We start from the raw sequence: 19,845 nt of genomic DNA, 5'->3' as shown, positions 1-19,845 counted from the left end.
CCTCTCTCACCCTGTCATCTGTTGGCTCAGCAGAGAGCAGATCCCTGTAAAAATCTGTGGTGATCGCCCGAACCCTGGGGGGGATCCACCACCACCTGGCCATCAGCCTGCCGAAGACGCCTGAGACCCTCTCGTCTGAAACGGGGTCCTGTCGCCTCAAAGAAGTCTCGAGTCACTCTGTCTCCAGCCTGTGTCCAAAAAGAAGCCCGAGCATGGAATCGGAACTCCACCCTCCTCTCCTCGATGGATCTGATCTCTGTGCGAGCTGACTCCATCTGCTCTGAAATCCAAGGGCTCGTAGGCTCCCTCTCCTGAAGTCTCTGGAGGGAAGCTAGGCTCCTCCGCAGGCTCCTCTCCTGTTCTCTGAAAGCCTCCAGACGGTCCAGGGCAGCCTGTCTGAGCATCCCGCTGATCTCCTCCAAACCCCTGTCAAGATCGCTGGCTGCCGATCCTCTCCTGAACTGAAGCTCCTGCCAAACCTGCTCAACTCTGGTCGCAATCTCGGGCTCCTCTATGAGACAATCTGGAATCCGGACGCTCTGCCCTCGCTCTCCTCTCGTGGGGTCATCGATCTGGAGAAGCACTGGAAAGTGGTCTGAAAACGAGGAGCCTGCAAGTATACCCACAGTGCCACCTCTATCGCAAGCCCACTCATCAATGTAAAACCTGTCGATGCGGGAAAGGGTAACTCCTGTGGCCCGTCTATCCGAGCGCGAGAAAGATAAACTCCCCTGCAACCTGCCAAACTCCGAGAGAGTCCACGGATCCTGGCCTCTCACCTGCAGCACTAGTTCCTCCCAGGCAGCGAGCTCCGGCCCATGAATGGTCTCCTGGCTGCCCCCCATCCTGTCCTCTGCATCCTCTAGCATGTTGCAATCCCCCCCTAGGCACCAATGGTCTGCCATGGGGAGGGACTGCCTAATGGTGCTCCAGAACTCGGCTCTCCCGGTCGCCCCATTAGGGGCGTAGAAATTGAGGAAGCCAATGCGGTCTTCCCCAACCCGAAGGATGATCCACTGCGCTCGACCCTGGACCAGAGTGCCAGAATCCACAACCTCGGATAGAAGCTGCTCGCTGACTGAGATGCATACTCCACCCTGGTTCCCCTGGGGACCATATGCCGGTGACCAAAAAGTGTGACTCCTGCCTGGCAAGATCTTCCCGCAGGTGCGGGTGCGCCCGGCAGAAAGGTGGTGCTCCTGGATGAAAAGGATATCTATGGGTCCTCCAACAAGAGCCCTCTGGATCTCCTGGCGAAGTCTGCCCCTACCAATGTAGCAGCGAGGTCCACCAAGACCCTGGATGTTCCATGAGAGGATCCTCATGGATGAGCTATGGCAAGTGAAGCAGCCGCCACTGGCTCACCCCTCTCAGCCGGCCCGGATGAGTTGCCCTCCACTCTGTGAGTCTTGGGCGCTGGCTTGGAGGGAGAATAGTCACTGTCAGTCCGGGTGCGGAGTCTCTCCAAAAAAAGGGTGACCTGTCTCTGTGTCCAGCCCCACTCCGCCTTTGCCCTGTCCAGGGCATAGGCGTGAGACCAATCCTCTGCATATATGTATCTAAAGGTAGGCTGCACCCTCGGGGCGGCGTGGAGGAGAATCAGTAGCACCGCCTCAACGGAGGTGTGGACCGGATCCGCCCGCCAATCTCCTATGCCAAACAAGCTCATGCGGGCTGAGTGTAATCGGGTCTGCAATAGGTCCGTGAGCCCCAGGTCACTGAAGTGGTGAGAAAACTCCAGTATCTGATCACGCAGAACTTCCTCTACAGAGTTGCAATCCCATGCTGTGTCTGGGGCAACACTGAGAGGAAAGGAGAAGGCTACCATGCTGCTCACCACTGAAGGAGAGCGAGAGGGATGGCACACCACGCAAACTCGCAAGGGCGCGACCAGTGTCTCAAACGGGCCAGCATCCAGCTGGAGACACCTGAAAAAACCATAATCCACTGGGAGCCCCATCACTCGCGGGGGCCCCCCAGGGGAGGCTGGAGAGAACTCAGTGGTGGGCGAAGCTATGATCGCCATCTCCACTGGCCCGGAGTGGCGGTGGAACAGCCGCTGAACAGAGCTCTGGCCTACCCAGCTGCGCTGCCCCGGGGCAGTGGGTGGTCTGGAGGAGTATCCTGGAGAGGCCGAGGGAGGGATGGTGGCTCGCGGAGAGGAGGGGGGAGAGCGAGGAGAGGATGGAGAGGCATCTGCCAGAGGAGAGGAGTCAAGGGGGGCCGCCGGGGGGGGGGAGAGGGGGGGGAGGAAGGAGTGCTCTCCGAGTGAAGGGAAGAGGGGCCAGGGGTCGCAGAGTGCGGCCTGGGATCCTCGGGAATCTACTCCAAGACTCCATGGAGGGGGCGGGGCCCCCCTCGGGGGGAGGCGGGAGCGGGGTCTCCACATGGGGGGCTCCACCGGCAGCCTCAACGGGCACTGAGACTGAATCCTCGTCCATCGGGGTGGGACCTGCTGGCCGCCTATCCCTGACTGGAGCATAAGTGTGGGTAGGTGCATGGACGCCAGCCGGGGTCGCCTGTCCGCCAGCCTGTGCTGCCTGCTGGCGTCTGCGACGGTCCCTCCGGGCCAGGCGTTTCCGCCGGCGAACCTCCTGCCATCCGCCAGCCTCCTGGGACTGCGCGGCATCCTCCGCCGGAGCCTGCTCGTCAGATGATGGCGCCTGCTGAGACGAGCCAGGGATGTCCGGTCTCTGAGGTGGATGGCCACCCCTCAGGCCTCCTGAAGGGGGTCCAGAGGCGGCAGAGCGTGAAGGATGAACCCCCTTGCGGGGACAAGCGCGTGCGAGGTGGCCCATCTCCCGACAGTTGTAGCACTGGCCGGGGAGGCCCGAATACTCCACGCGCTGTATCAAATGTCCTCCAGAAAGACAAGGGAGGAGGATCGTCTTCGGGAGGGACTCCGGTGAAGGAACCACAACACAAATGGCCGAAGTCTTGCTGCCCGAGCTATCACTGAGGCCGCTGGCTGAGGCGTCTCCACCACCTGCCCGAACGCCTTGCCAATGGATGACAAGAGGGGCAAGTACTCCCTGCGGAGTCCAGGAAAGCAGATAGTGATGGGGAAACCTGTCGCGCCTGCTAGCGGGTCAGAAGCGGGGTCGAAACCGTGAGTCCATCGCGCCAGGAACGCCCGGGATGAGCGGAGGGCAATGGGGCTCCGAGCCAGCACTGTATGAGCTGCCTGGGGGGACTCGAAATCCACCTGGTAGTAGCCACGTCCCAAAAAATCGACGCTGACGATCTTGGCAGGCACGCCAACGAGGCTGCCTTGCAGAAGGTCGCGAAGCGCTCTCCGCATCGGACGGCTACCCACTATCTTGCAGACCAAGGAGGAGGCCTCAAGAGCGGATACTGTAGAAACAAACAACTGCTGATCTGCAGCTGTGAACTCCAGACGGAGACCGGAATCGGCAGGGGTAGTCGGAGCGGCTTCCATGGAGTCCTCCAGAGAGAAAAAGTCTTGAGAAGCTTGAGCCAGACATAGATAGATATGAGGAGATCCACTCGCTTTGTGTGGCGAGATGGGGCTCATATTCCTCTCCTTTACATGCAGCTGCTTTTATGGTGGACCCAGAATTTCAGGGAAAAGGGCAGGAGGGTGATAAAGAGGTGAGCAACGGTTGGAGACTCATCTTGGATCGCCTCACGCCGGATGCAGAAATCAGGCGCAAAATTAGAGACCAGCTCTCTAATTACAGGGCATTTCAAGGCTCATATGGATGTGCAGATGCGTAGCAGGACAGATTCAAGGTTGGTGCAGCATTATGGTGGGAGGACTTCGGATCAAATGGACCAGAGCTACAACAGTTGGCGATCCGGATCTTGAGCCAGTCCGTTAGCTCTTCTTGCCTAGAGCAATTATGGTCCTCCTACAGTCACATTTCATCAAAGAAAAGAAATCGGCTTGGGGTGGAAAGAGCTAATGATCTTGTCTTCATTAGCGCAAACTTGCGCATGCTTGGCAAGAGTGCAAGATGCAATGTCGATACTTTTACACAGTGGGAGATGGAACAAGAGGAGGCAGCTACAATTATTGCACAGGAGGGTGGGACAGATGGTTCTCATCATGAGCCTTCATCGGATGACACAACCCCCATCCACACTTCACGCACTCATGATCATGAGGCTAGCACCTCTCTTATTGGGAGCGCAGAGTATGAGAGCGAGTGACTTATATTTTGTATCGCCTAGGCCCCAACATCTTTTGAGTATATCTATTTAATGTCCTTGACTCTTGACTCTTGCACCTCGTAGCGTAATTTAATTTTAAATGTAATGTGTATCATGATTCATTACATTGCAAGTCTTGACTCTTGACTCTTGCACCTCGTAGCGTAATTTAATTTTAAATGTAATGTGTATCATGATTCATAACTTTTGGAGTTAGAAAGCTTGTTGTTATTGATTGATTAATCTTGATTCTTTACTCCTCTAAAATTAACAATTTGAGTGCCGTCCCCACCCCCATGTCCCCGTTCCCTACCTTTAGCCGTCCCCGTCCCCGTCCCCGTCCCCTGGTAACTATGATGCAAGTTCCATTCAAGCATGTATGTGAGGGATGCATCCTTGGAAAGATGCACAAGAATTCCTTTCCTAAAGATGGTGCTCATTACAGCTCATTCATAGTGATCTTTGTGGTCCCATGAGGGCTCCATATTTTGGAGGACACTTGTACTTCATCACGTTCATTGATGACTACACTCGGTTTTGTTGGGTGTATGGTTTAAAAGTGAAGTTAGGTGCCTTTGCAACTTGTTGCCTTTATTCAATTCCAATGTGGATAATGTAGTAGAGCCACTTTCAGCTCATTTACAGCCACCTATGCCTGCTGAAAATCAACAAAATCAACAGCTGAAATTGCCCCAAATTGATCAAAAAATGCCTCAAATTGACCAAGATTCCTTGGGTGATGCATTGGCAGAAGAAGATACAGATACTAGGAAGTCAAAAACTGTTCCTAGTCGAGACTTTGCGTGAGAGAAAACAATCTACATTTATGCCAAGTCGTACACGTGCTGCTTCTCACCATGCATCTTCACATTATGTGGATACAGCTCTTGTTGCCACACCGCTTGTAATGAGGAACCTATTTCTCATGTTGATGCATTGGAGGATGATAATTGGGTGGCAGCCATGCGTTCGGAGTTGGACTCCATTGACAAAAATGGTACTTAGGAGTTCTGAGACTTGCCTCCTGGCAAGCATGCCATTGGCACAAAATGGATTTTCAAGCTAAGGCGTAAGCCTGATGGTTCAATTGATCACCATAAGGCTCGCTTGGTCGCCAAAGGGTATGCCCAACGTGAGGGCATTGACTATGAGGAGACCTTTGCTCCCACTTCACGTATGACTACTATACGTACTGTTATTGCATTGGCTGCTCACAAACAATGGCATGTACATCAGTTGGATGTCAAAACTGCCTTTTTGAATGGCGATTTGCAAGAGGAAGTCTATGTATCTCAGCCTCCCGGCTTTGTTCAAAAAGGTGCAGAAAGTAAAGTATGCCATTTACATAAAGCACTGTATGGTCTTAAACAGGCTCCTCGTGCTTGGTAGCACAAAATTCATGCATACTTGACTGCCAAAGGGTTTCAGAATAGTTCAGTTGAGAGCACACTTTATGTACGTCACATTGGGAACAATGTTCTCATCCTTATTCTTTATGTGGATGACATGCTCGTCACCGGCCCTGAAGAGGGTGATATTTCAGCTTTTAAACCAGGTCTAAAACTGTCACTTGAGCATGCTAGTGGGCCTTTTGATGTTGCCACCTATCAGGAGGCTGTGGGATGCCTTATCTATTTATGCTCTACTCGTTTGGACATACAGCATGTTGTTTCTCAGTTGAGGAGATTCATGCATTGTCCGAGCACTATGCATTGGCAAGCGTGTAAGCGTGTCTTTCGCTATCTTAAAGGCACCGCAAACTTTGCTTTGTTTTATGGTAGTTCTTCTACACTATGCTTGCTTGCATTTACAGACAGTGATTGGGCAAGTTTCTATGACACACGAGTGTCAACCAGTGGTAACTGTTTTCTTCTTGGTGACTCATGCATCTCATGGCTCAGTAAGAAGCAGCCTACAGTGGCCACTTCTAGCTGTGAAGCTGAATACAGGGCAGCCTTTATAGCTACTGTGGAATGTGTTTGGCTACAATGCCTTTTAGCCGATCTTGGTGTTGGACAGCAATCCCCTACCACCATTTACACTAATGGTCAGAGTGCTTTGGCAGTTGCACGAAACCCAGTATTTCATGCCCGCACAAAGCACATTGAGGTTCACTATCATTATGTCAGGAAAAGGCTCCATGGAGGAGAGATTGACTTGGCTTATGTGTCTACACGTGCCAATATAGCAGATGGGTTTACAAAGCCTCTTTCGAGGGAAAAGTTTGAAGCTTTCCACAAAGCTTTCTACCAGGGTCGTCTGCTACACCTTGTCTCCGTTCACACCATTCACTTGAGGGGGGTTTGTTGGTCATGACCACTCCCGGCTAGTTCGGGTGTGAAAAAAGCTTACTCACGGGCACTTTTTCCCTGTGGCTGGACACAAGTTTTTTCCCCGTGTGAACACACTTATGTGTGTTGGGCACTTTGCCCTAGGCTATATTTTGTACTCATAGTACTTTTGTACAATCATTATCATAAGAGTACTTTCCAGCAACTAGCTCTCTCTCATGTGTGTGGTTCAAGCTTAGTGTGTGTGTGGTGGTGTACAAGCAAGCTCTCCTCAACCCCAACAGAGCGCTCAATAACGCCTTTGCCTCCTTCCACCAATCTTCTTACATCACTCTGCGTGCAAAAGCAACTGCCTTCGGGTGCTCACGGTCCTCCCAGCTCATCCACTCTCGACTGACCACTATGCGCACGAGTCCCTGTCGGACTCTCAAAGTTCACTACCCTCTCAACCACAATGAACATATATACAAACCTGGTTTGTGAGGGCTACAGAAGCTCAAGGTCACTATTGGCACGAAACATTGCCAAGACCCTGGGCCTCTTGGTAACAAACTTCACCAAGCTACGCGCAGTGTCAAAGATGTCAGCAATCCACCTAATCTTGGCAAGATCTTCACTGAGCAAGTCTAGGCTATAGGATGCACATGGAGTCCATACGATCTACAAGAACTCATCCTCTAGCATCCATCCCATAGAGACACAATTGCTACCATTGTCAATGACCACCTACACTATGTTTTGTGGGCCTATCTCCATGATAGCCTCACGGAGGTGTGACCATATAAACGCTCCCGTCACCACTGTCCCATGCATAGAAGCATCGATGACACGCAAAAACATAGTGCCCTTGCAAAAGGACACCAAAAGATTGTACACATTTCTCTTGCGTATATCTGCCACCCATCACATAACAATGTGCAACCATACTTGCTCCAAGTGGCTTTTAATGGCTCCATCTCCACCTCCACTGCTTCTTGCTCTCTTCCGTGCTCTTTAGTGCGCAATGTCTCATAGGAGGGTCCCTCCCACTCAAATCCAATGCGGCTGATTGCCCTCATGGCCTTTTTCCATCATGGTGTGCGCACAATGCGAAAAGACAAAGCGCTCTGGATGAAAAGCCTAGTGAGTTCCCTAGTTGTATCTTTAATTGCCTACTTTTGCATGCTTGCTTGATCAAGTGTTGGATCATTGTTGGCTTCTCCAAGTCTCTCCTCTGCTTCCACTTGCTGCCTTCAACCATTCTCTCAAGCCCAAGTGCTCATATGCATGTGTTTAAAGGCTAGCATTTGGGCAAACTTGTCATCACCGTCTCTTTTTGCATGGCACATTGTCTCAATAATCTTTTGAAAGATATTGGGAAATTGTCATGGATTGAATCAGTGATTGATGATGCATGTGCAATTGTGACCTTCATCAACAATCACACATACCTTCGATCCGAGTTTGGGAAGAGGTCCACAAAGGTCCTTCTCACGTACTCGGACACTCGCTTTGCATACAACTTTCTTATGTTGCATCGCTTGAAGGATTGTCAGGGTGCGGTGCGGCAACTATTCATCAATGATGAGTTTTGCTCCTCATCTTTTGCACGTACACAGGTAGGGATTTCAATCAAGAAAAAGGTCGACGATGCTGATTTTTGGGAGGACCTCAAGCGTACTGATGCCATGGTGCATCCCGTTGTCCACTTGCTCAGGATTGTTGATGCTATGCAGCCATGCATCGACAAAGTATATGAAGCCATGGACCGGATGATAGAGTCTTGAGAAGCTTAAGCCAGACGTAGATAGATATGAGGAGATCCACTCGCTTTGTGTGGCGAGATGGAGCTCATATTCCTCTCCTTTACATGCAGCTGCTTTTATGGTGGACACAGAATTTCAGGGAAAAGGGCAGGAGGGTGATAAAGAGGTGAGCAACGGTTGCAGACTCATCTTGGATCGCCTCACGCCGGATGCAGAAATCGGGCGCAAAATTAGAGACCAGCTCTCTAATTACAGGGCATTTCAAGGCTCATATGGATGTGCAGATGCGCAGCAGGACAGATTCAAGGTTGGTGCAGCATTATGGTGGGAGGACTTCGGATCAAATGGACCAGAGCTACAACAGTTGGCGATCCGGATCTTGAGCCAGTTCGTTAGCTCTTCTTGCCTAGAGCAATTATGGTCCTCCTATAGTCACATTTCATCAAATAAAAGAAATCGGCTTGGGGTGGAAAGAGCTAATGATCTTGTCTTCATTAGCGCAATCTTGCGCATGCTTGGCAAGAGTGCAAGATACAATGCCGATACTTTTACACAGTGGGAGATGGAACAAGAGGAGGCAGCTACAACTATTGCACAGGAGGGTGGGACAGATGGTTCTCATCATGAGCCTTCATCGGATGACACAACCCCCGTCCACACTTCACGCACTCATGATCATGAGGCTAGCACCTCTCTTATTGGGAGGAGCGCAGAGTATGAGAGCGAGTGACTTATATTTTGTATCGCCTAGGCCCCAACATCTTTTGAGTTTATCTATTTAATGTTATCAACTTTAAAGTCTTTCTTTTCCGACTCTGTAAGTCTTGACTCTTGACTCTTGCACCTCGTAGCGTAATTTAATTTTAAATGTAATGTGTATCATGATTCCGAACTTTTGGAGTTAGAAAGCTTGTTGCTATTGATTGATTAATCTTGATTCTTTACTCCTCTAAAATTAACAATTTTGAGTGCCGTCCCCACCCCCCGTCCCCGTTCCCTACCTTTAGCCGTCCCCGTTCCCGTCCCCGTCCCCTGGTAACTATGGTTTCAGTGACCGAAATGCATTTCAGTCCCCTACCTACCCCGAAACGTGTTTCGGCCCTCAAAAATAGCCGTTTCGGGCGTTTCCCGTAACTATGGCTGTTACATTTTGTATTTATCTTTTTGATGGTTCTTGCCTTCTATGTCTAAATCACTTCATCATAAGACCGTTTGCAATGAAAGGTCACACATCATGATTCAATTGTAAATGTTGATTTTTCTATTGGGTTCTTTCACAGGTACTAGGTATCAAACCGACAATCATCGCCTTTAACATGCTTGTAGATGGTTATGGAAAACAAGGTCTTCATGAAGAGGCACTTCAAATTTTCGAAGAGATTCGTAAGAATGGCTACAGGCCTAGTACTGTTAGCTATAGCTCGATCATCTCCGCGATGGCACAAGTGGAGAAGTTTGATAAAGCAGCACAATTATATAGGAGAATGTTGAAGGAAGGTGTTCAACCAAACCTGCACACTTTTATGACCTTAATTCGTTGCTATACCAAGCGCAACTGGACAAGGGATGGGCATAAGGTAACACTAGAATTGAATACCATAGTAGGCTTTGAGAAGAGGAAGTTCTAGCTGGTTTTTTACTGTTTCTGTAAGATCTTGAAGCCTCTCCTTAGTGTCAGCATATTACTGATTATCTCTGCAACTTGCAGATATTCAATGCCATGAGAAAAGCTCCAGTTCAGATGACAGAGGCAGCTTATGGGACTGCCTTAGCACTCTATGTGGAAGGTAACTGGTATCATCATGCAGCTGCTCTACTCAAAGAAATTGAGAAGGAAGGGATTGCTTTGGATGCAAAAGCCCATGGTGTGCTGATCCAGTCTTTTAGTATTCTGGAAAACAAGCTGACTCCTCTGGCCAGAGCAGTACAAGAAAGTGACTTGGAGGTCTGCAAGTTACTGACATCACTTTTCCTCACTGATTCGGACAATCAGAAGCTGGAACCTGAGCTCATAGAAGCAGTATTCTCGTTTCTTGAGAAATGGAATGAGACAGACAGCCTTGAGGCCAAGGCATTCGTTTATAATGCATTTCTGGACTGTTTTTGGAAAAAAGGTTTCAAAGACTTGGCCAAAAAGATATTGGGGTTGGCAAGGGAAGTGTATGCCGGATACAGTCGACCTCAACTACATGAGACTGAATGGGTGCTTGATGTAAGGGGTCTCTCTGTTGGAGGGGCCAAAGTTGCTTTTATGGATTGGCTCACTAGTGTGGGTGAGGACACCGACAAGAGCCTGTTGGATGATTTGAGGATGGTAGTCATCACGGGTGATGACTTTCTACTTCATGTTGCTCAAGACAACAGGGTTCTGAAAGTGGCCTTAAGCTCGATGCTGGGACAACATGGCTCACCTTTTGTGGAATCAGCAGAGGATTCCAAGAAGCTTGAAGCTAGTGCAGCTGATGTATTGAAATGGGTTTCTCAAGACCAAATCAAAGAGGCAATAAGCCTTGCTGATTCCCATTAAGTGTGGGACCCATGTATCAGTTTCAAAGTGTTTCCCCTCTCCCCCAATTATATTCATGTGTGTCCATCTCTTATTATGCATGCACTTTTTCTTTTCTATGTTATTGACCTAATTTCCATCACATTTTTGACATTGGGTTTGATGAAAATGAATGTAGCACTTCCAACGTTCCTCCAAGCTCATCTAAGTGAGGCTTCCATACATTGTCAAAGAGTATTCTTTATGGGCTTCCATACATTGTCAGAGAGTATTCTTTATGCTCTACTCCTAGAGTGTAAAGAGGTGGAAGTTGAAAACAACTTTTTTTCCTTCAAACATGTAATTTATTTGGCAAGCTACTGTATTTAACGTCGTATGATTGCTATTACCGCAGAGGTTACGTTTGTCAAAAATGTAAGCAAGTCAGATATCGTCTTTGCATTAAAAAAAGTTATGTTGGTGTTTCCAATGAAAGAGGGTTAGTCAAGAAGGTAAACCTTGCCTTATGTCTTGTCTTGTCCATTTGGATCAAAGAAACTAAGTTTGGACATTGTAATGAAAGAAGAGGCCAGTATCTTCACTATTATTTTGGAAGCACATGAAAATCGCCTGCATCTGCAGATTTGTTCACAGAAATTTCGGTTTTAATCAGCAATTGCGGAAAATATTTGTACAATATTGAAGTCTGAGTGTTGTTTACAGTTTGCATGTGTTTGTGTGAACCTACTAATACACCTGTTGATTGCCCGAGGTGAGCATGTGTACACACCAGTTGTATTTGCAGGGAATTTGTACATGTTTTCGGACATGTGGGTTACTGCTGGTGGCCTCTTATATGATTGTTGTCCTCACCCCAATACCTACCATGAAGTCTGAGCTCAAACATGGACACCTAGTAAAATGGAAACTCAGATGGCTAACATCATCAAATAGAGCTGCTTGGTAAACATTTTTAGTTATTTGTAAAATAAATTCTGTCATTGTATGCAATTTCTTTGTATAATGTCACTCGTAAAGAAAAGAGGGGCTTTGCACGTACGGGTACCTTCAGTTCAATGAACTGTGCTCATATTTGCACAGCCTGGAGACTACCAACTGCGGATCTTTTTGAAAAGCCTTGCCTCTCATCGAGGAGTTAGTGTGCCCATATTTGCAGAGCTTGAAGTTCCTCTTAGATGACTTGGCTTCTTGGGGACATTCCTCTTAGTTTTCAGATTAAAACATAGAATGTATGAGTAGTCCTTGTTAGTGTTGTTGCATGTAGAGGCAAGACTTGGGGTTTCTTAGTATGTACATTGCAGGCTCCTTTTAGGCTTTCCCTAGTATGTACATATCATGTTGTTAGGGTTTGTGATTGCTAAGCTGATGGAAATCGATCCCTTTCGTTGTAAAGTTGAGATTAATTTGTGAGTATAATAATTTGCAAGTTTCCTAGTCTGTCTAGCTTAGCTTTGTTTGAATTTGTTAATAACAAGACATGTTTGGTTATAGGGTTTCATAGAAAAATATGGGTGGCTATGGAGTTGCCAAGCTTTTGTACCTTGTTTTGTTACTACCCCCGCCCCCCTCCCACCCCCGAGCATGCATCTATTCCACCAAGATTTTAAGTAGATAAGCCAAGCTTTTGCATGAATTTAATGTGATGGCATTAATGTTTTTCCCTTGCTTGCCTGCCCACTTCTAGTTGGTAGAAAATGTTTGCCAATAACTATGTGATGTATAGAACCACAATCTAGGGTGAAAAACTTGTAGCTTTTGGGAGTCGAATACTAATTTGATGCATGAAGGAGCTTTACCCTATACATACATACATACATACATACATACATACAGATTATGGGGAGGCTTCTATAGTATGCATGGACAAGTATTTCCCTAAGTTGATTTATAATGCATCTAATTATAGACATTGGAATGCATCGTGGTTAGAGTTGACTTCACAATGTGAGATGCCAAATGCTTGAGTGGTTTTGTAAACACAAAACTTTAGTCTTGTCTATATAAAACTTTGCAAGGCTTGTGCATGAATGATTGATATTTTGGCCAAATATGGCTAGATGTCACCACAAATAAATCAAAGGATTTATCTTTTGCATGTAAGAAAACATATTGGTACTCCAATGTTCAAATGGTTTTGTTGATCTATAAGGGGGGAAGTTTGCATGCTTGATGTTTAAGGCATGAGGAAGAAAATTGTTTAAGGATGTCATGTCACATAATGTTTTAAGAGCACATGACATTTTGTAGGTTTGATACTGTGAGAATATCCTCGAGCATAAGAGAGCCAGCTTGTGTGCAACTTGCAAGTAATCCATTATCCACATTGAGGGCTAGACTAGATCAAGATCTACAATTCTTGGCTCAATACTTAGTCGTTTGTAGCCAAGTCACATATATAGGTGATAAGGACCATCAATAAGTATGGTCTTATGGGACATTTTAATAATCTTCCCAAATATCTAACTGCTAAGCCACACTACAATTCGCATGACCCAGAGAATAAAGGTTAAAAAGAGATTGTGTGATTTGATTTTCCTAAGGGTTTTAAAGGTACAAGTTACATACATATATATATATATATATATATATATATATATATATATATATATATATATATATATATAGAGAGAGAGAGAGAGAGAGAGAGAGAGAGAGAGAGAGAGAGAGAATTAGAATTTTAGATACCACTAGGGTAAAGATTTAAATAAATATAGAATGTGTGAAAAATAGATTTTTTTTCTCTCAAATACCCATTTGCAAAAGGGTGTCTTGCCACTGTGTAGTGTTTTTATTGCAAATCTACACAAACAATAAGTAATAATAAAAACAATCTACACTAGATCTAAAATTTTTAAAAACAAAAAAATGCTAAATAAACATCCACCCTTGCTTTGTTTGCCTTGTTTTGCTTGATGATTGACCTTTTTTTATTATGAACAATAACTATACTTACACAAGCAATAAATGCAAATCAAATTCAAAATAAAAAAATTGCATTCTTCCATTGTTAAGATCCCATGATGTTTGACTGAAAAGATCTTGAATGAACCAAAAAATCACTCCTCACAATTATGCAAGACTAATAGTGCATGTCATTTTGCTTAGAATTTTTACATGTTTACACTATGCCTACTCGATTGATCTTTCATCATGAATAGATCTCAACTTGAAGTTTAAATCTCTGATTTATGAGAGGTGAGGTAAAATCAAACTTAATTAGTACATATTTAGCTTTAATTAGAGTTGATTGATATCTTAATTAGAGAAGTACTTGAGTTGCTAATTCATCCTTCTCGAACACATAAGTTTGCATCTCTGTAGAGAGCACAATCTTTGAAGATTCAATAACTGAAATCTTTGAAGTGAACCTTATTCTCATTCATTGTGTGGATAAGAAAGCTCCATGTTATGTCCTTATTTTTGTCACACTTTCTATAAGAAAGCTCCATTTTAATTTCTCCTCACAAGTGTGACGAGTAAAGAAAATTGTTTGGCTACTAGTTGAATTTCATGTTTGTGTACTACACCCCTTCGATTGGTTTTTCGAAGGTTTTTTTAATTTAAAAAAACCTTCCTAGGGCAAGCACAAAAGTGTTTTTAGTATAGAGCCCTATTTAAGGGCATAGTCACATGCACAAGAAGTTTTGGGGTTGTTTTCATTTGTTGTAATATGTAGGAGACGATTCACATGTATAAAACTTTGTGCTCTTGTTTCCTATTTTCAAGCATTTATTCTTTGTAAAGACACTAATTTTCAAAGCTAAAAAGTTGCCCATGTAAATGGGAATTAAATCCCCCATCATCTCTCATACATTGTCATGAGCATTGCACATATGTTGAGTAGCACTGCACATGTGTTGGCACTAGTAAACCTACCAAAAAAGTTGAACTTAAACATCACCAAAATGAGGGAGGAAGACCACATTCTTAAAAGCGACTCAGTTTCTCATGTGGAGTAAGTTTTTTATTAGGTCAAAGTTTGTTGGACCAAAAGGAAGCATGAGCATTCTCCATTAATGCGCTAGAGACACTTACACGTCACCATCTCAAGTGAGGGATGAAGAATTATTTTAAGTGATCTTTTTACCAAGGGTTTTAATAATACTATTGTTGGCACCAACAAGAAAGATTCTTCTACCCACCTTCTAATATAAGACTAAGAGAAGAAACTTCTTTTGAGAAAAGGCAAGCTAAACAAGAGTAAATCAAACCAAACCTAAACAATGTAATAAAACCACAATCCTAAAGGCTAGAAGACCCCAAACACCACAAATGCATTACATAAGGGTTGTTGTTTCATTAGCACTATTAGAAGGGACATATAGCAAAGTCTTATCACAATTGGAAGGGACACATAGTTGGTTACTTCTTTACTGCTCCAGCTCACAATAACACTCCCAAAGGAAAACATAAAACCACTGGTAGATCTCCTCTTGTCTGCAACACTACCAACCCAAACAGCGTCTGTGTACCCATGTAGCTTTATCTCTATCAAGCCTCATAGAAAAGTCCACAATCAACTATGAACTTTATGTACCTAAGAATCCTTCTGGCAGTGTCCAAGTGTGGCTTCCTAGGGGCCTTCATAAACTGACTCACAAGTCCAACAACATAGCTCAAGTCTGGCCTAGTAATGGTCATGTAGATCAAGCTACCCACTATTTGCCTCTGTACATAACGGGGTTCTCCAAAATCTCACCTGTATCTACGAAAAGCTTTGTGTTCTGCTCCAATGGCACTGAAATAGGCTTACATCATGTCTTACCATAATTGGACAACATGTCCAAGCCACGCTACCTTTACAATAACAAAATGCCATGAGGTGATCTCACCACCTTTATGCCCAAGAAATACCACAGCTCACCCAAATCCTTCATCTCAAACTTCTACTTCAAAATTCTCCTAACATCATGTATGTCAGCATCACTATCACCAGTAATAATAATCAAGTCATCAACATAGATGACTAATAGCATGATACCTCTATCTGTCGTTTTCACATAAAGTAAAAAATTTGCATTGGATATCTGAAATTCAATGGTAACAAGATACTCCCCGATCTTCTTTGACCATGCTCTAGGTGCCTACTTCAAGGCATATAAGGCTTTGTGTAACTTGCATAAAAAATATGGGTGTTTTCATTACTCTCTTCATAACCTAGGGGGCTGCACCATGTATACTTCTTCTTGCAGATCACCATATGCAAGAAGGTATTCTGCAGCCATAGCAAGGATAGCTCTCACTGTTGCCATTCTTGCAATCGGGCTAAATGTCTGCTCATAGTCAATGCCATAAGTCTGCATATAGCCCAATATTGCCTTATACCTACTCACTAAACCATCAGTGTTATGCTTGACTTTATACACCCAGCTACGTCCAACTGCCTTCTTTTCCTTAGTAGGCAAAGACACTAACTCCAAGCTAACTCCCATGTTGCATTTGCATCCAATGTTGCCATCTCCTCATTCATGGCATCTTATTCAATGGTATCTCCTCATTCATGGCATCTTCCCCTTTCTTATTTCCGAGTGCTTGCTCAAAACAAGTGGGCTCCAACTCTTGTATTACTTTAACTATGTAAGCATAATGATGGACTGTATATCCATCATATGTCAACCTGTCAACGAGGTACCTAACTCTCATAGACCTGTGTACACATGTATCGCTGTGCTAGGTGTCCTTAAAATAGATTTGGTTCTCCTTACACTAGGAGTAACCACAAATGGAATGCCAAGCTCCTCATCAAGGCTCTACTTAAAGCCACTAATGTCACCATCCACATATGAGTGACCTGCTCTGCTAACAAATCAGGGACAAAAGGGTGATCTACCTTTTCTTCCCTTTGCCTAATACATGTTTACCCACAACCTGCCTGGTCAAAGACTAACATTGGATCCACTATTAGAGGACTCTACAAGTTCACTAAGCACTTGTGATTGCTCCTCTACATGTGGTGTAGCATCAACACTTCTTATATCTACATATTTTGTTGCCTTCATTGCTGGTGCATACCAGCTACTTATCTCGTCAAAGACAACATCTCTGCATCTCACGAGTGGTCGGTTTATAACATCAAAATATTTCTACTCCATAGCCTAATCAATAAAGATACATTTCTTTACCTTTGGATCTAACTTTATTCTTGCTTCATCAGGAACATGCACATATGCAATACACCTAAACACTTCCAAGCGAGACACATCTAGTCTTATGCCTATAAACTTCTACTCAAACATCATACCATGAACAATTGTAGTGAGTATCTTGTTCATAATGTACATAGTAGTTGCTTACTATTGCTTCTATCTAAAAATAATATGGCATATATTCTTTTCAACCATCAAGGCACACACCACTTTTGTACTATGCCTATTTTTCCTTTATGCAACACCATTCTTGCGGACTGTATACCTGCATGTAAACTGTCTCTTGATTCCTTGCTTTCTCAAGAAAACATTGAACTCATTGGAGAAATACTCTCCCCCACTATTTGATCTCATGCATTTTATTTTCATGCCTTTTTCCTTCTTGACCAAAACTTGAAATCTTTGAAAATGAGCAAACACCTCACTTTAGTAAACCCACACTTTCCTAGTGTGGTCATCAATGAATGTAACATAAATATTTGCAACCTGCAATTGTTGCATGTTAAAATTACAGCAATGTGATGAGCTATGGTGGATCAAATGCTAGAGTCAACATCATTAACAAAGAGAATTAGGCCAATGCCTCAATTTATAGAGTTTACATCCAAGCATCTAATCCCACTAATTTCTCCTTGATTCTCTCCACCTCTCCCAGAATATCTCCACACCTCCTAAATCTCCTCATGCTACCCTTTATTCTCTCCTAGTAGATTCTTCTCACCTTTTCATAGGTTCTCTCACATTTACAGGTTCTCTTTTACAGCCTCTAGCCAAGGGCTTATTTCTGTACACACCCTATTCACTTGTATATTTCAACACCTCCCCTCAAGTGAATACTCCTAGCACACCTGGACCCTATATCAAGTTTCCCTCTTACTTGATAGTCTGCGACGAGTGCCTCAAGTCCCTAAATTCATAGTCCTTGACACTCTCTCTCTCTCTCTCTCTGTCGTCCAAGGCTTCTAAAGTGCCCGTGACCTTGACTAAAGTGCTCACACATACATCTACCACATGGCCTACATCATCATCGGTGGCTAAGAGGTGGTTTTACTCTGTTGGGCACGTTACATTGGGTTGTGGGGTTTCTCTCTCTCTCTCTCTCTCTCTCTCTCTCTCTCTCTCAGAAAAGATGATCCGACTCCACTTCTTTAGGAGCCTCCATGAAGTTTGCCAAAGTCGTTCCTTCTCCACTGGGTTTGCTGTAGTCTCTTGCCATGTGTCCTGGCTTTCCACAGTTGTGGCAAGTGAAGGTCCTTCCTCCTACTATGCCTCTTCCTCGTCCTCGTCCTCGAGAGAATCCTCCTCGGGTGAAAAATGCTTTTTCTTCTCCTGCTGTTGAGTCAGGTACATTCTTTAGTGTTGCTACAATGTTTTCATATTCACCTTTGTCCACACTCTTCAGAAGTACTGCTAGTGCCTCATCATCTTCTACCTTTTTGCCAATAGCTGAGCCAGTTGTTACTTGATGCCTTTATATCTGTTCAAGTGTATGATTAAAGGTTCACTTTCCTTCATATCCAATTTGTAGAATTTCATTAGCATATTTATCTTTGAATGTTTAGCTTGTGTGCCAAATAATTTATTGAGTTCACCCCATGCATCTTTTGCCCATTGTATCCCTGTGATGTGATGAATGATTTCATCATTTAAACTAAGTGTGTAAGTCCCAATGCTTTTTCATTCTTGCTCTTCCACTCATTTTTCCCTCTCACCTCTGGGCATTCATCTCTTCCCTCAACTAGCCCCCATAGATTTTTCCTCATGAGCAGATACATGGTTTTTTTCTGCCATGTGTAAAACTGGTCTCCATTAAATTTGGCTATTTCTTGTGCCGTACTCATGATAATGTGAAGGGGGTCTTACCACTTGATCCAATTTCAAGATTCAAGGGCAGTGTCTACCCTTTTACAACTCAATCTAGTGTTTAGGAGATGATTACAACAGATTTATCAGCATAAAATCACCAGAAATTACATTAAATCAACGGTAACCAATTTGTACGGAATGGTTGGAGTATCAAACCATCTCCAAATTGCAATCTGAAGTTATAGGGATCTGTATCACATACCTAATGGTTAATTTCAACCCTCGATTGCACCAAAAAAATAGTGATTAGCATTGATTAATCATTGATTAACAAATTAATCCTCTATTTTGTGTGCAAAAAATCACGTATGTGGGGAGCCCAGATCTGAGGCATTAGAGTTCAAATGAGCTAAAATGCTTTCAAGGCCATCAATAGCAATTAGTCTAGTAGAGGATTAAGCCAAGAAACACAAGATTTGACTAAACATTGAATGCTTAATCTCTGTTTTACCAAAGTCACCTGCAGATTTAATGAAGAGCTTGGATCTCACTGTAGACTTGATCAAATCAAATTCTGACTTCACCAGCTTGTAGAGCACCCTTGAAAACCCCTAGGGCCAAGAGGAAGTAGAGAAATTTGATTTGGAGTAGACAAGATCTCATTTTTTTTTAAAAAGGTGCCTGCAAAATCGCGTGGAATAGCAGCGTGCGGCGCTGGCGGTTTGATCTTCTGTTTGGATGGGCTAGAGCACAAGTGTGTTAGTTATGTTTGCCTAAAGTGGCTTGAGCTAATTTGATGCATGATGGGAGATAGAGCTCCTCCACCAGCTGGGGGTACAGAGGGTTACTTGAAAATAACTTTAAAAAAATGATTATGTCCTAATCATCTACTAATCTTAATTAGTTAGATAATGGGCTCATAAACTTGATGGATTCTAGGCTAGGCTCTAATAAATTATAGCAATGTGATGAGCTATGGTGGATCAACTGCTAGAATCAACATCGTTAACAAAGAGATTAGACGACGATAATTAAGATGTGAGCAATTAACTGATAGCTTAATGTAGGCATGGATAATAAAAAACCAGCAAATTCTCATTAGGCCAATGCCTCAATTTATAGAGTTTACATCCAAGCATCTAATCCCACTGATTTCTCCTTGATTCACTCCACCTCTT

The 19,845-nt window shown here is 44.4% G+C and overlaps 1 protein-coding gene across 1 annotated transcript in view; it reads left to right on the top strand.

Moving 5' to 3' along the window:
• LOC147603759 (uncharacterized) overlaps positions 1–11,070 on the top strand; it is an 81,303-nt gene extending 70,233 nt beyond the window's left edge. The window contains exons 4-5 of the mRNA XM_086796403.1: positions 9,490–9,786; positions 9,918–11,070. Of these exons, the coding sequence (XP_086652529.1) occupies positions 9,490–9,786; positions 9,918–10,736 (1,116 nt within the window). The 3' untranslated portion in view covers positions 10,737–11,070. The remainder of the gene's footprint in view (positions 1–9,489; positions 9,787–9,917) is intronic.
• Positions 11,071–19,845: the final 8,775 nt, after the last annotated feature.

Source organism: Cibotium barometz, chromosome 63 (genome assembly GCF_041138505.1).
Source record: "Cibotium barometz isolate CiBa-2024 chromosome 63, ASM4113850v1, whole genome shotgun sequence".
Taxonomy (NCBI): Eukaryota; Viridiplantae; Streptophyta; class Polypodiopsida; order Cyatheales; family Cibotiaceae; genus Cibotium; species Cibotium barometz.
This window is presented reverse-complemented; position numbering and strand designations above follow the sequence as displayed.